Source organism: Camelus ferus, chromosome 4, assembly GCF_009834535.1.
Source record: "Camelus ferus isolate YT-003-E chromosome 4, BCGSAC_Cfer_1.0, whole genome shotgun sequence".
NCBI classification, from domain to species: Eukaryota; Metazoa; Chordata; class Mammalia; order Artiodactyla; family Camelidae; genus Camelus; species Camelus ferus.
In genome coordinates, this window is record NC_045699.1 from 72,733,068 (window position 1) to 72,747,503 (window position 14,436).

Genomic DNA, 14,436 nt, shown 5'->3' on the forward strand with positions numbered 1-14,436 from the left:
TCCTCAGCCACTGTCCCCAGTGTCCTGGCTGGCCTCCATTCCTGTCCGCTCCCTGCCCACTCGGACTCTGCTCCGTGAGGAAGCAAAGCTGTTATGGATGGGGCATTTGGGACTTCGCAAACCCCAAACAGATTTGGGTGCCCTGGGCCTACTTTGTACCTGCCAGGGGTGGGTGCTGTGTGGTCCTGGAGCAGTGGCCTCCCCTCTCAAAGCCTCTGGTTCCTCCAGTATAGACTGGGTTCAGTTACAGGGACCCACTAGGGGACAAAGCTCAGGGCCACCCAGTCTCCCACTGTGTGGGAAGGCGGGTGTCTGAGGCAGTCAGACACCCAGCCCCAGCTCCTCCAGCACCCACCGTGTCTCTGCCTGCCCTCACGCTGCCTGCTGCCCTCTCATCCTCCTCCCTTTGGCACCTGAGTGCCTCCGTGAGTTTCAGTGAGACAGGGGTGACAGCATCTGCTCAGCCACCCTTTAGGGTCCTGGGACGGGGAGCATTGGTTCAGAATTGCTGTTGGCCCCCTCCGATGACCGGCCTTCCTCCCCACTTCCAGGAGCAGAATGGAGACAGCCACCATGCGGGGGACTGGCGGGGGCCAGGCAGGGACTTGCTCCCCCTCCCCGTGAGGAGCAGGAAGTACCAGGAGGGGCCGGACGCTGCTGAGAGGAGGCCCCGGGAAGGTGGCCACTCCCCACTGGACAGTGCGGACGTCCGGGTGCAGGTGCCTCGCACGGTAGGAGACTTCTCCTTGGGCGCCAACAGGGGGCCCCAGGGGGCTCTGGGCCATCCTGGGCAGTTGACCTGGGAGGCCTAGCATCTCCGGGGATGGATGAGGGATGGGTGTGCTAGTGATCAGGTAGACGGACAGCGGCAGATGGAGGAATGGGGGTGTGGCTTCTTCCTGCCCGGTGTCCCACTGTGCCCAGGAGCCTAGGCTGGCCCCTCCCGGCTCTCTGGAGTTGGTTAGGGTACGGGGGACACAGAAGGGCAAACCCGAGTTTCTGGTCAAGCCCAGGTTTAGAGGTCAGCCTGGAGCCCCCCATGCAGAGCACCTGGGTTCAAATCTCAGAGAATTAGTCTAAAAATAGTTCCCTCCAAGGGTTTAATCAGCACCTTCTCAGCCTTCGAGGGGTGTGGGCACTGTGCTGGTGTTTTTAGCCTGAGGCTGCTCTGCACCCATCTAGCGCGAGCCTGGGGAAGCCTCCACTGACCCGTTTGACCCCAGTGCCACCAGACGAGCCAACTGAGGGCCAGAGTCTGTGTCTGTGGAGTGAGACAAGGAGCGGGACACGTGGGCCAGGCTATCCCGTGGGAAGGCGAGGGGTCCCTGCCTGGGGCAGGAGTCCCCCATCAGGTCCCAGGCCAACGGGGCCGCTGCTGACACTCCCTTGTGTTAGCAGCTGGCCCTGCTCCTCCCCCACCCCAAGCCCAGGTGGTGCAGGGGTGTTGCCACCAGCACAACGGGGACGTTGGGGTCTGAGGAGGTGTGGCTGACCCCCACCAGGGCACTGGGGAGCCACAGAGGGCTCTGGAGCAGGAAGGACCTGCCCAGGGCTCCCACCTGTGCTCATGGCTCCCACCATCCTGGCTTCTCCATCTAGGACCATACTTACCAGGTGATGGCGCTGGTGGTACCCCCCCCCATGTTCACGCTATGAAAGGGAGGCTGAGTGGTGGAGGGGGCAGAGCCTGCCTAGGCCCCCAAAACAGGGAAAGCGAAGAGAGACTTGTCTTTCTGATTCCCTCGCACCCCTAAACCACACCAGCCTCGCAGCATGAGGGCTGTTTTTGAAGCCTCGCCAAAAATGGCAGCCAAGGCAAAGCTGTACCCCACTCCCATCCGGGGGTCTCAGAGCTTTAAGCCCCAGAGGCGGGACCTGGGAAGGTGGAGTCCAGGCCGGGAAATGGCTGCCACGTGCTGCCGACCGCTCACCTGCTCCACCTTTTCACTCTGGCCCCAGCCGCGTCCCACAGCTGCCACCCAAAGCCCCTTCCACCAAACAGAGCCGACGCTCAGGCTTGTTAAGTGTGCTGTGTTTACAGTTGCCCAAAGAGGGGAAACTGAGGCGCAGAGCAGGGAAGAAATGGCCTGAGGGCGTCCAGCTAGGGGCGGTGGAGCTGGGGTCCCAGGACCAGGGCCAGCTCCTGGCACCTCCCCCTTGGCCTCTGCAGAGAACACAGCAGGGCTTCGGGCCGTGGTGGTGCCTTTGGAGACAATTCCCACAGCTGAGTGCTGAGCCTGGTCCCAGCTGGAGGCCTGAGGCCAAGGGTAGGCTGAGCCCCCTGCCTACTGGAGCCTGACAGGAGGCAGCCTCACAGGGCCAGGCCTGGGCTGCTGGTGGGGGCCCCTTCTCCCCCAGGGCCGTGATGGGAGGGGGTCAGCACTTCCAAGCTCACTGTGGAAGCAGGACAGGGCCCTAGTTGGGGGGCTCCAGTGCCCCCTATCCTGTCCTCACCTCTCCTGCCAGGGCTCACAGCTGGTTCCCCAGGATGCCTTTTGGGGTCGGCCCCCTGCTGGACCCCAGGGCTGGGCTGACAAGGGTCTTGCTGTGAGACGCTAGGACTCCACGGACCTCCCAGAGCAGGAAAGGGACACCAGGGCAGGCTGGGCAGCAGGAGGCCGGGGCCGGGCGGAGGCCAGGGCGCTGCTGCGTAGGGAGGTGGCTGTGTAGCGGGGAGGGAGGTCAGGCCACACAGCCACCGAGGCCCAGGATGGAAAAGAACACCAACCCACCTGGCTTCTCACCCGCAGCTCCCGGCCTCTGGAATCAATCGGGGCTGAGGAAGGAGGGGAAGGAAGCTGGGGCTGCTGGCAGAGTGAGGAAGTGCTGTCCGGACAGGTTCCGTCCCCCTCCCCTTCTGGTGTGACTGCCCACAGGTTCTGTGCTCAGGGAAATCCATCTTCCAGTGTTTACCGAGCGCGCCTGCGTGTGTGCGTGTGCGTGTGCGTGTGCGTGTGTGTGTGTGTGTGTGTGCTGCGAAGGGGCGGGGACGGGGAGGGGCCCTCGCCCTGGGTCCTATTTAAGCATTAAGCTAACGGCCCCGTGGGTCTCAGCAGCGAGGCAGCACCAGGCACGGCGGGTAGGGCACTGGCACAGGGACCTTGGCGTCCTGCCCGGGCTCCACGTGGCCAAGAACCCCAAACCACACCTGGTTTCTGCTGGAGAGCTTCGGATCTGCGTGAGTGCGGGGCCCCGACACAGGTGGAGGGTCACAGGCCTGTGGGCGCTGGACTCGGGGGCAGAGCTCTGCTCGTGGGGGGCCGGGGTGGGTGAGTGGCCAGTGGGTGGGTGAGCAGTTACACCAGGGGCTGTGCAGTCCGCGGGAGGTGAGCAGTCAGCTCCCTAGCAGCCTCGCCCAGGCCAGTCCATGGGGGGAGAGTCCAGTGCGTTGCCCGCACCGCCCCAGCTGCCTCCCCGCTGCCATCAGCCCCCGCCCTCAGCCCTGAGCAGCTCTGAAAGCCCCAAGGGCTGGCCGCACCAGCCGGAGGGGGTAGCCCCGGGCCCAGGGGAAGGGAGAGTTTCTGCAACCAGGGCTGGCTCCTTCCTCCTGGGGAGAAACTAGGCTGAAACTCCCACTGGAGGAGCTAGGCTGAGACCCAAGGAATTCTGAGACCTCCAGGATGGAAGGAGCCTGAGTCTGGGGCAGAGGAAAGGTTGGAGGGGCCAGGGGTAGTCCCCAGGTCCCCTGAGTTTGTCCTGCTGGGACCTAGGATGGTGTCCTGAGCGAGGGGCCCAGGCCTCACCTGTGTGCCTGTGGTCTCAGGCTAGCCGTCTCCCACGTAAGGGAAGCCCGCCCTTCGCCAGTGGCCCCAGTCCTGGGGAGAGTGAGGGCTTCCAGGCCCCAGCCCGTCCTGGGTCTTGGGTTTAGGCGGCCCTGCCACAGCGCCTTCAGAGCCTGTCTGGACGGCCCAGCCCCGGCCGCAGTGGTGATGGGGCAACGAGAGGCCGCCAGACGAGCCCGTCTCATTCAGGAGCTCTTCTTCAGCCAGACTTTCAGCCCAGGGGAGGCTGGAGAAATGTTGGGAGCACCTGCGTCCAGAGGAGTGGGACGCCGGGCTGGGAGGGGCCTGACTCCATCCACCTGGCCCGTGGTCCACCTGGGAGACCCCAGCTGGCACCAGATGCTGGGCTGGGGGCCAGGAGCAGCAGCTGTCCCCTGCAGCGGGGGTGACACTGGTGTGCCCAGGGCCACCGTCAGCCTGTGAGCAGAGCCCACGACCTCCTGGGGGGCACCTGTGTGTGGTCCCCACCTGTGCTTGGGTTGTTGCTGGGCCCCTGGTCCACTCTGCTGGGCCTGCGGGTTCCCTCAGAGGCCCTAGTTGACTAGGTGCGGCCCTCTGGGCTGGGCCCCTCAGCCCTGGCTCTTCCTCAAGGCTCTGTAGGGGCTGCAGGAGAGCTGAGCCCTGAGGTCCCCCAGCCTCGGCTCCGGGTCTGCCCTGGTGTGCGTGTGCAGTCTGCATGTGGGGAGAGGCAGCCCCGGAGCCTGAGCCCTGGTGGGATCTCTCCCAGCTCCCACCTGTCGGTGCAGGTCAGGACTGCCCGCTCAGCTGCCCCTCCCTGCCCAGGTTGGCCGACGGGTCCTCCTGGCCTTCGGAGGCCTCACTGCCCCATGGCCTGAGCCCAGCTCTAAGCAGCTCTCCCTGTGCTCCTGGAGCCCAGGCTGGGCTGGGCCAGCTCCCCGGCCCCAGTCTCCTCTAAAACAGGCTGGAGATGCGAAGTCGGGAGCTCTGGGGGTCCTGACACATTTTGGGCAGCACCCAACTCTGAGCAGCCGTGACAGCCACCAGCCAGCCAAGAGATGGACAGGCCAGGGCTGGGCAGAGACCACTACCTTCTGAGGGGAGGGTGTCAGGCAGCGATTGGCAGCCAAAGTGTCCTCTGGAAGCTTCCCCATCCACCTGTCAGTCCTCAGGGCCCTGGACCAGGCCTGATGAGGCCAGGCTGGCCTGAGAGACCATGCCTTCTGTGCACCTATAAACTGAGGCCAGTGGGAGTGGGCTCAGCCTGACACAGCGACCTGATCTCACACTTCTCACCCCAGCCCTCCCCCCAGAACTGTGGCCCCTCTAAGGGCCACCCTCCCCACCCATCCTTCCCCTGCCAGTGGGACTTGTCTGGCCCCAACTGGGTCACCCCAAGGTCAGCCATCCCTGCACCCAGACTGCACACTGATGGCATCTCTCCGAGTCCCTGCGGTCCACCCAGCAACCCAGGACCCCAGCTTGGCGTCCTGGCTCTGTCCCCGCCCCGAGCCACCAAGAGCAGACCCTGGACCACCACATGCACCTCTAAGCCAGCATGTGGAGGCGGGGGCTGGGGGTGATAGCATCTTGTCTCTGGCCTAAACACCCCGCACCCAGGGTCCTGGCCCCCACACAGCTGCTGTCCTCTGGGCCCGCGCATGGATTCAGGACCTTATAAAAACGTGCCCAAACCTTATAAGAGGTGGAACTGAGGTAGAACACAGAAGCCCTCACCTCCCCCAGTTTGGGCTCTTTGCCTTTGGTGATATGACCTGATATTACTGGCTCTTCTGAGTCTACCTTCATCACTGCCAGGGCCTCGGCACTGACCACAGCGAGTGTGTGTAATGGCCATCAAGGCACCCTGCCTGCCTAGGGCCTTATCACTCACTCGTTTGTTCATTCAGCAATCACTGGTGAGTGCTGTGCTGGGTGCCAGGGCTCCAGAGGAGAGCTCATCAAAGGGGTCTGACACAACAATAGAGGCCCGTGGGGCTCGGGGCATTGAGAGGTGGGGGGAGGCATACCAGGCTGGGAGAGCGGGTGTGAGCGGCCCCGGGGGAGGGCAGTGTCAAGTCCAGGGAGGATGACGGCAGCCTTGATGGGGAAGCCAGGGGCCAAGGGAGGAGGGAAGTGAGTGGCAGTGATGCTGTGGGGAGGAGCGAGGGGCAGACGGGGGAAGACGCCTGGGTGGCGAGCAGGGTGATGGATGAGGGTCCTGATCTTGGCTCAAGCTGAGCGGCCCCTCAGTCGTGTCCAGGGGTCTGTGAGGGGTGGTGGCCCCAACAGGGCCACCTTTGGCTGGTCCAGAGCCAGCACTGACTTCCCACACCTGCCTCACGCAGAGCATCCCCCGGGCCCCCTCCTCCGACGAGGAGTGCTTCTTTGACCTGCTGAGCAAGTTCCAGAGCAGCCGCATGGACGACCAGCGCTGCCCCCTGGAGGAGGGCCAGCCCGCGGCTGCGGAAGCCACAGCCGCCCCCACCCTGGAGGAGAGGATGGGTGAGCACCTGCGGTCGGCTCCCTTAGGCCTTAAGGGTGCGGCACAGGGACCGGGTGAGCCCCCCCCCCACTCTGCTGCAGTGCTCCGAGGGCGGGGCAGGCCAGCTGCAAAGTGCCCCCTGTCACTGTGAGCTCCACGTCCCCGCCTTGCGCAAAGCTACATCCTGAGAAGTGTGTAATCATCCCGCCTCCGGAGCACACCGTGTCAGCACAGCCGTCCCGGGGAGAGGGCGTGGGAGGCGAGGCTCTCCTCCCATCACCTCCTGGAGGCGGGTGTGGGGCCCACGGTGGGGACAGCTGAGAGCAGCTGGGGTCTGGGGTCGGCCCTGGGGGTGCAGTGGGCTGTGCTGAGCTCACAGAGGTCAGAGCTCAGGCCTGACCTGAGGTGGCGCCTTGCTTCCCTGGAGCTCACCCCACCCCTGTCCCCCACAGCCCAGCCCTCGCTGACAGCCTCCCCCCAGACCGAGGAGTTCTTCGACCTCATCGCCAGCTCCCAGAGCCGCCGGCTGGATGACCAGCGGGCCAGCGTGGGCAGCCTGCCCGGACTGCGCATCACCCACAACAATCTGGGGCACCTTCGAGGTGACGGGGACCCCCAGGAGCCAGGGGATGAGTTCTTCAACATGCTCATCAAGTGCCAGGTGGGCCTGCAGCCCGGGGCTGGGGGCTGGGTGCCGGTCATCTCCCCACCGCCTGTCCTCCCAGGCCCCTGGCCCCAGGGCGGCCACACACAAGCTCTCGTCCCCCGGTCTCAGAGTGGGTCTAGGGGGGTTGCGGAACACTATGCCGGTTCTGCTGGTGTCACTGAGCACCCATAGGTACTTAAACTGTGGCCCACCTCCCCAGCCCCCTGAGAAGGCCACCCCAGGACGTCTTCAGGCCGGCCGCTCCTTACAGCACAGGAGCTTGGAGCCCGGGGTCACCGGGTCCCCAAGACCATGGCCTCAGGTACCTCTCCAGCCTTCCACATCTGGATGGAGAAAACCGAGGGCCAGGCAGTACCCCCAGAGTGCAGGGGCAGGCAGGGTTTCAGGGTCAGGAAACCTTCAGTGAAATGTCCGGGGAGGGGCAGCACCGCAGCCCCCTATGCAGGAAGCTGGGAAGTTTCCAGATGTGACGTTCATTCCCACATAGGAGAGGAAGGCGCAGCCCTGGGCAAGTCCAAGGAACCTCGAATCCAGCGCCTTCCGGGAAGGCCCGAGCCCCCCGCCCACACTCACTCACGCTCCCGTGGCTGCGCCGCCTTCCGGCCCTTCTGCTCCAGACCCTACAGAGAAGCCCGGCCACCCCCTCAGCCCCCTGACTCGATGGGACTTGATGGGGCCCTGGGGGGCTCTGCACCCCAGGCTCTGGGAGCTGCAGCCTCGCCCCATCCCTGGGGTTCATGAGCACGTGCTGTCTGGTGACCTTGCGAGCGGCCTGGGAAGCCACCCAAGCTGCTGTCTTCTGGCCCTGCCACTCCCAGCGGCTGTGGAAAACTCTCGCCAGGTGGACTGTTCTTGGGGTCAGGGCTCCCAGCTCCACTGCCGGAGGTGCTTCCCAGGGAGGCCCGAGGTGGCCTGACCAGCCCTCCTGAGCTGGCCCTGCCGCTGGATAGCAGCCTTTGCCTCCGAGTTGTCTGTGGGGCCACTGGCCGCTGGGTTAGGCCCTGCAAGGCCCAGGAAGGCCAGGCCGCCGGCCCACGTGTCCGTGTCTGCCCAGTCCTCCAGGATCGACGACCAGCGCTGCCCCCCGCCCGACGTGCTGCCCCGTGGCCCCACCATGCCCGACGAGGACTTCTTCAGCCTCATCCAGAGGGTCCAGGCCAAGCGGATGGACGAGCAGCGGGTGGATCTCGCCGGGAGCCCGGAGCAGGAGGTGGGCAGACCACCCGAGCCCCGGCAGCAGTGCCAGCCTGGCGCCAGCTAAGGCTTCGCACCTGCGGCCAGGCCCACCCCACCCCCATTCCTGGACACCGGGGTGGTGGGGGCACTCACAAATATCCAGGATGCCCACGGACCCCCCGAGAAGCCAGATCCTCCCAGGCCATGGCTGAGGGCAGGCTCTGAGTCACTCAGCCCTTTCCACTGAGCCGGATGCTGGGCACACAGCTCTCACTGTGTCCCCCTGCCCCAGGGCAGGAGGCTTAGGCCTCGGCATAGTCTGTCCTGGGCTGGTCCCCACATGGTACGCAGCTTCCTGCAGTCCTGCCCAGCCCAGCCCTGCCCTCACCCCTGCCCCGGGCGCGGCCTTCAGCATGTCGGCCCCAAACCCCAGTACTGTCCAGACCCTCCATGCTCTCCCCCTGCCCTCCACCCCCATCCAAATGTGAAAACTCTGCAGCCCTCCCGACCCCTAAAGTTGTCTCTGAAGCCTCTTCTCTAGGGCCACCAGCGACATGGGCATTTCTGTCCTCCCAAAGCTGGTCCCGGGGTGGTGAGCGCAAACATGTTCTCCCCAGTCCCGGCCTCACCCCTGGCAAGTGCCTCCTCCCAGCCCCACTCCCCTCAATCCTGCCCCAGGCTGGAGGAGGGAAGAGGAGGCAGTCACATCTGGAGCCTGACGCCGTAGTGGCGGCAGTGCCCCTACACGGGGTCCACGGCCCCACCAGGCACACAGTCCTAAGCAAGCAGGATGGGGAGGGAGCGGGGTGAGCTGCCACACTCCTCAATTCCAAGCCGAGAAACCCAGGAACTGAGCCGGCCTGGTTCTGGGAGTACCAGTGGCAGCGAGATCTACTCCCGGACCGTGCCAGGGTGGGCAGTGGGTGCAAGGGCTCCGGCTCTGTGGCTGTGGGGGGCACCGATGGCTCAGCACAGCTGGGAGGGGCTCAGTTCGATTCTGCCCTGACCGCGTGAGCACCTGGTCCTCACCCCTCCCAGCGGGGGGAGATGACACCACCACCTCCCCCGTGGGGGCATCGGCCCACAGGACTGGGCTGGAGACAGGCCCTCTCCCAGGCCTCCGTCACAGCCCACCCCCTGCAGGGCCCACCCACCACCAGCTCTTCTGGAGCACTCTTAGGGTCGAGCGGCAGCCCCCCTGGCCTCCAGAGCTCAGAGGCGACGCCTCCTCTTGGGTGGTGCCTCACCCAGCCCCACAGTCCTGCCCTCCGAGTGTTGGGAGGTGGCCAGACCCCCACCCCACAGTACAGCCTGCGGAGCTCTAGGTGGAGGGGCCTCAGAAGGGGTGTGGGGCCCTCAGGGGTAAGGGTGGGTCAGTAGGTGTGGGGTCAGAGGCCAAGCACAGGCTCCTGCTCAGCCGCCCCACATGCCTGATTGTACGTGCATATTTATTGCTCACACGTGTGTTTGCCATGTTGTCAGTGGGTCCTTTCCAACCCAAAAGGTACATTTGTTTTTCCCGAAAAAATAAAGTCTGCCAAGTGAATGCTGTCCATGTCGGGGTGAGTGCCGACTGAGGGTGTTGGTCCTTCAGGAAGCCTGGTGACGACTGTATCAGGGTGAGCAGCGGCACCCTGCAAAGGGCCTGGGGCTCAAGCCACGCCCTCCCACCCACCCCCACGAGTAGTCTCGCTCCCTGCTAAGTTCATCAGTGAGGGGGCTAGGGCTCAGGGGTTAAGTGGCAGCCCCAGGGACACACAGTCAGCCAGGATGCTGGTGTTGGAGCCCACATGACTCCTAAAGCCCACGCCTCACCCCACCCCCACCCCCACACTCCTGTCCTAGAATAGAGATCCTCTGGTGCTGACAAGGCTGCTGGGACACATGGAGTGTGCTGTGGGGGCTGGCCCCCTCTCTGTAGTGGGGCACAGGGAACCCCGGGCCTCCCCATCTGGCCAGCCACCCATGCACCCTCTCGTGGGCTAAGCCTGCCGCCCCCACCGAGAAGACTTCATCCCAGGAGTCCCCAGCCATTGGGACAGTCTGGCTGGTCCGCACGGGAGAGGAGCCTGGAACCCAGGGGTTTGTGTTCCACAGGCAGTGGGGGGTAAGGAGAAGGCCGCTCATGTCCAGCGAACACAGCAGGCAGGCAGTTGGGGTGTATGACAGCAAGGCTGCCCCCCGTGTACCCCTGGCCTTGCCCCAGTGCCCTGCTGGAACCACCACCACCTCCCCACTTGCAGGAGGGTTTCTCACCAGGGGCCGTGGAACCGGGGCCAGCCCAGCTCCCCGCCTGCGTCTCTTGAGTCCTGAAGTCTGGGCTCCAGATAAGGTGTCCGGGACCTGTCAGGACAGCCTGCTGCACAGGTGAGACCCCCACCTTGGCCTGCTCAGGGATTCACCCCCAGGAGATACAGCCTGGGCTCCACTGGCATTCGGAGGGGGACAGGTGACCCCGAAGGCTGGGCAGGGGTCTATAGGCAGAGGCTGAGGGCCCACCCAGTAGGAGCTGAGCAGGAGGAGCGAACAGGAGACGTCTGCTCCTGAGGCTAGGAAATGCAGACCAAGCTTGGGACGCCAAGGGGCACCACACTTGTGTGTTCCTGACAGCACCCAGAGCAACAGGACCAGCAGGAACTGCCTGCCAAAGCCTAGGTGCAGGTGAGCCCCTGAGGGCCACACCTCTACATTCCAAGCTGTCTTAGTCCCGGGGTCCTGTGCCTGCGTGCAGGAGGCCACCATGAAGTCAGTGGCACCCCGGCCTTGCACAAGTTGGGCTCACCCAGACCACTGGACACTGGCTGGGCTGAGAAACATCAGTGCAGGTGGGGCACTGCCCTCGGAGGGGCACCAGCAGGGCCCTCAGGGGTCAGGAGGCAGGGGAGGGGAAAAAGTGGGCAAGAGCCTTTCCTGTGGTTTCCGTGGGAGCAACAGGGAGGCAGGACCGGCAGTGGGAGGGATCAGTGGCTCTGGGTGGAGGGACTGCCCCTAGTTGTCCATCCCTGCCTTGAGTGCGCTCACTGGCATCTTCTACTGTCTGTAGGTACTGACTAGCCCTGGGAGGGGCAGTCCCTCCAGGGTCAGCGGAGCCCAGATGTCAAAGCGTCAGAAAACAAACAATAAAAAACACGACTAGCATACATGTCCAAACTGCAGGCCTCCGTTTCCCCATCTGTGGAGGGAGGGGTTGGTCTGGGTGGCCCTCCAGCTCTGCACTCTCAGAGTCCAGCCAGCTCCCAGGACCTCCCCAAATTCTGGTCCTAACCCTCTGGGGTCAGCAAGGCAGCCAGGCCAGGGCCCAGCCCTGCAGCTCAGGCATTTCAGGGCCAGTGGGTCCCCTGGGGCCTTCTGTGGGAGAGCAGGCCACGGTGGGGGTGCTGGCTCAGCCTCCAGGAGCGACTTCACAAAAGGCACAGGAGGCTCTGGGCGGGAATAATGCAGGGTTGTCTGCCACGGGGGAAGAGTCAGAGCACAGACCGCCAGCGCCTGGGGAAAGATGCTGAGGCCCAGGGCTGGCGGGGTCGGCGGCTGGGAGTGCGCATCCTGCCAGGATCCTGTGAGATCGTGGCTGGTGATTAATGCTGAAGGTCACACGACCCAGAAGGCTTCTGGAAATAAACACACTCTCATAAACACAGGAACATCCTGAGAAGACAGTCAAACGAGGCTGGGAGACAAACTGCACACCCTGGGGGAGGGGACACTACGCGGGGCACGCGGCCCACCGCCAGTCAGACAACAGCCCTGGCTCCCACTCTGCTCGCCACCACGGCTGCCTGGCCTGTCTGTGGCGACGGTGAGCAGCCTGGTTTCCTGACCGCTTGGCCAGTGGCCAAGAGTCAGGGCTGAGGTTGGCACTGGTTCAGCAGTGCTGTCCAGGGAACAGCAGGTGTCACAGAAGGATCTGCGGGGCCTCCTTGTGTCTGGCCAGAGGGACAGGACCCACAGTGGGGTGTGGGGGTGCTGATCCTGCACCCAGGAAGAACAGTGGCTAACTGGCCATCCCTTCCAGGCATCCCCGAGAGCCAGCAAGATCGGAGCCCTGACATTTGGGGCAGGACTGAGCCACCCCATGCCAGTCCTGAGTCTTGTCTTTCTGCCTGTCCTCCTGACGAGGTGGCACTGTGAACATTTTCATCTGTAGACAGGAAGACAGAGGCTCAGAGGGGCAAAGTGACCTGCCCAAGGCTACACAGCCACAGCCAGGAAGGGCTCAGACTCCATGTCCAGCCCCTTCCCACTGGGACATGGCCTGTAGCTGCAGAAGGCCCCAGCTGCAGCCTGGAGAGGGTTCTTGTGAGTCATTCTGACTCCAGAACCAGGGAGAGCAGGAGACCCCCAGGCTCCACATCTGCAAGTGATGTCTGTTTATTGATAAAAAACAAGCACGTCCAGAGTGGCCCAGGGCCAGAGCATCCTTCTTGAAGGCACGTGAGTCAGCTGGCCTCCGTCTTGCCAGGGTGGGTGGGATCCTGGTCCTCAGCCCCTTCCACAGCAGTGGTGGATTTGGGGGACCCCGCAGCCTCTAAAACAAGCTCCAGGGCCCCCTCACCAGCCACTCGGCACACCTTCTCCCCTCTGGCTGCCAGGATTTCTTCAATATTCCTGAGAAAGAGGGAGGCACCATGACACTCCAGGGCCAGCAGCCATCCTTCATCTTGGTCCCTTGAGGGCACCCCAGGCCAGGCGGAGCATGGGTGTGGGATCAGGGCCACCCAGCCAGGAGGCTCCTGACCACTGCCCCCCAATGCTCTCCACAAGGGGGTGAGGTTGACTCTTCAGGCCCAGGGCCCTAACACATCACCTCACACACCCCCACCAAGACCGGAGTAGTCAACCAGCCAGGGTCAACAGAGGACAAGAAAGTGACATACTAGGATCCCTGCCCCATAGCAGGCACTCAGGGAATCTTTGTAGGGTGAAGGAAGGAACCACAAAATGATAGGCAAGTCGCTGCTTTCAAGAGTCAATCTCATCTGATCCCCTAATTTTAGCGGAGGCTCATGGATGGCCCTGGCACGTAACCAGGTTCTGCCTCCCACACATAGGCCATCAGCGAGGACAGAGGTCAGGCAAGGAAGCAGGGCCAAAGAGGGTTGGTCTAGGGTGGAAAATTTAGCAAATAAAAACATGTCTTGTACCTGGGGCACACTCACACTAAAAAGTGACTTGTATTTTATCTGAAATTCAAATGTAACTGAACCTCCTGTATTGATAAGAAAGCTGGGCTTGGAGAGGTGAGCTCTGTAATCATCTTTAGAAGGAGGGTGCCCCAGGGAGGTTGGGATGGGGCTCCAGACCCAAGATCAACCAGGCCAGCCCTGGGATACAGACCTCGATCCCCAACCCTGCTGAAGTGGCCTCACCTCTTCCCATCCAGGTCCGAGAACCAGCCCAGGTTGTCGGCGATGATGTGGTGGTTCTGGCAGCCAGGGCAGGTCACAATGACCACACCCTGGTGATAGGCAAGCTTAGAGATACGCTTGGAGGACCTAATCCCACAGACCTGTTGGAGACATGGAAGGACCTGTGCCTGGCCCCGCCTCTCCCTGGGGGGGGTCAGCCCCAACCCTCGGTGAGGCCCCGTCCCTTGTAGAGACGACCACCTCGCTCCCAGAAAGCTCCGCCCCTTGAAGATAGCCCCACCCTCCACGCAGTCCCGCCTTCTCCCAGAAAGTCCCACCCTTTGGAATAGCCCCACCCCTCCGCGCGGATCCGCCCGCCCCCTAGAGGTAGCTCCACCCCCGCGCAGTCCCGCCTTCTCCCGGGAGGTCCCGCCCCTTGGGGAACAGCCCCACCTCTCCACAAGGCCCGTGCCACCCCTCTGCGTAGCTCCGCCCCCTGGAGACAGCACCATCCCCGCGCAGTCCCGCCTTCTCCTGGAGGGTCCCGCCCCTTGGGGAACAGCCCCACCCCTCCACAAGGCTCGTGCCACCGGCTCTGCGCGGCTCCGCCCCTGGGGATAGTCCCACACAGTACTCGCAGTCACGCAGCGCCTTCCAGCGCCAGGTGCAGGTGTGCTCCGGTCCCCTTCCCGCCGCGTGCCCACCTTGCAGGTGTAGACGAGCTGGTAGTGCGCCAGCCCGGGTCCCGTCTCGGAGCTCGAGCGCCGCCAGCCCCAGCCCCAGGCCCGCCTTCTCGCTGCGGCCTCCAGGCAGGCCCCGCGCCCCCACAGCCACCTCAGGCCGGGCCCCCGGGGCCGCGCGCAGCTCAATGTCAGCACGCGGCTCAGCGCCGTCCGCAGCATCCCGCCCGCCGGCCCTGGTCGCCCCGCCCGGCTCAGCCGAGACCGGCCCCGCCCCAGCTCTCCCCGCGCAGCCTGACGCCGCGCCGACGCCATCTTGGAAGCGGGCGCTCAGCGGAAACGG

At 64.2% G+C, this 14,436-nt stretch overlaps 2 protein-coding genes across 3 annotated transcripts in view; one reads left to right on the forward strand and one right to left on the reverse strand.

Moving 5' to 3' along the window:
- Nucleotides 1–9,614, forward strand: part of GPSM1 (G protein signaling modulator 1) — a 29,002-nt gene extending 19,388 nt beyond the window's left edge. Inside the window, 5 exon segments of the mRNA XM_032478793.1 lie at nucleotides 552–731; nucleotides 6,089–6,245; nucleotides 6,678–6,886; nucleotides 7,947–8,085; nucleotides 8,088–9,614. Of these exon segments, the coding sequence (XP_032334684.1) occupies nucleotides 552–731; nucleotides 6,089–6,245; nucleotides 6,678–6,886; nucleotides 7,947–8,085; nucleotides 8,088–8,293 (891 nt within the window). The 3' untranslated portion in view covers nucleotides 8,294–9,614.
- Nucleotides 9,615–12,412: 2,798 nt separating this feature from the next.
- On the reverse strand, nucleotides 12,413–14,427 carry DNLZ (DNL-type zinc finger). Of its 2 annotated transcripts, none has more exons than XM_032478798.1 (3): nucleotides 14,118–14,427; nucleotides 13,435–13,523; nucleotides 12,413–12,673 (listed from the first exon to the last, which is right to left on the reverse strand). In XM_032478798.1, the coding sequence occupies exons 1-3, from the start codon at nucleotides 14,406–14,408 to the stop codon at nucleotides 12,505–12,507; spliced, it is 549 nt and encodes a 182-aa protein (XP_032334689.1). In that variant the 5' UTR covers nucleotides 14,409–14,427; the 3' UTR covers nucleotides 12,413–12,504. The 2 variants fall into 2 exon arrangements, with proteins under 2 accessions (XP_032334689.1, XP_032334688.1); XM_032478797.1 differs by having other exon boundaries at nucleotides 13,435–13,574; nucleotides 14,118–14,423.
- Between the last annotated feature and the right edge of the window lie 9 nt (nucleotides 14,428–14,436).

Excerpts from the sequence above, each read along its gene's own strand:
- DNLZ (XM_032478797.1), bottom strand. The coding sequence starts at position 14,408 with ATGGCGTCGGCGCGGCGTCAGGCTGCGCGGGGAGAGCTGGGGCGGGGC. Across the intron at positions 13,575-14,117 it reads AGCTCGTCTACACCTGCAAG|GTCTGTGGGATTAGGTCCTC; the intron begins GTGGGCACGCGG and ends TGTCTCCAACAG. Across the intron at positions 12,674-13,434 it reads TCGGACCTGGATGGGAAGAG|GAATATTGAAGAAATCCTGG; the intron begins GTGAGGCCACTT and ends CCTCTTTCTCAG.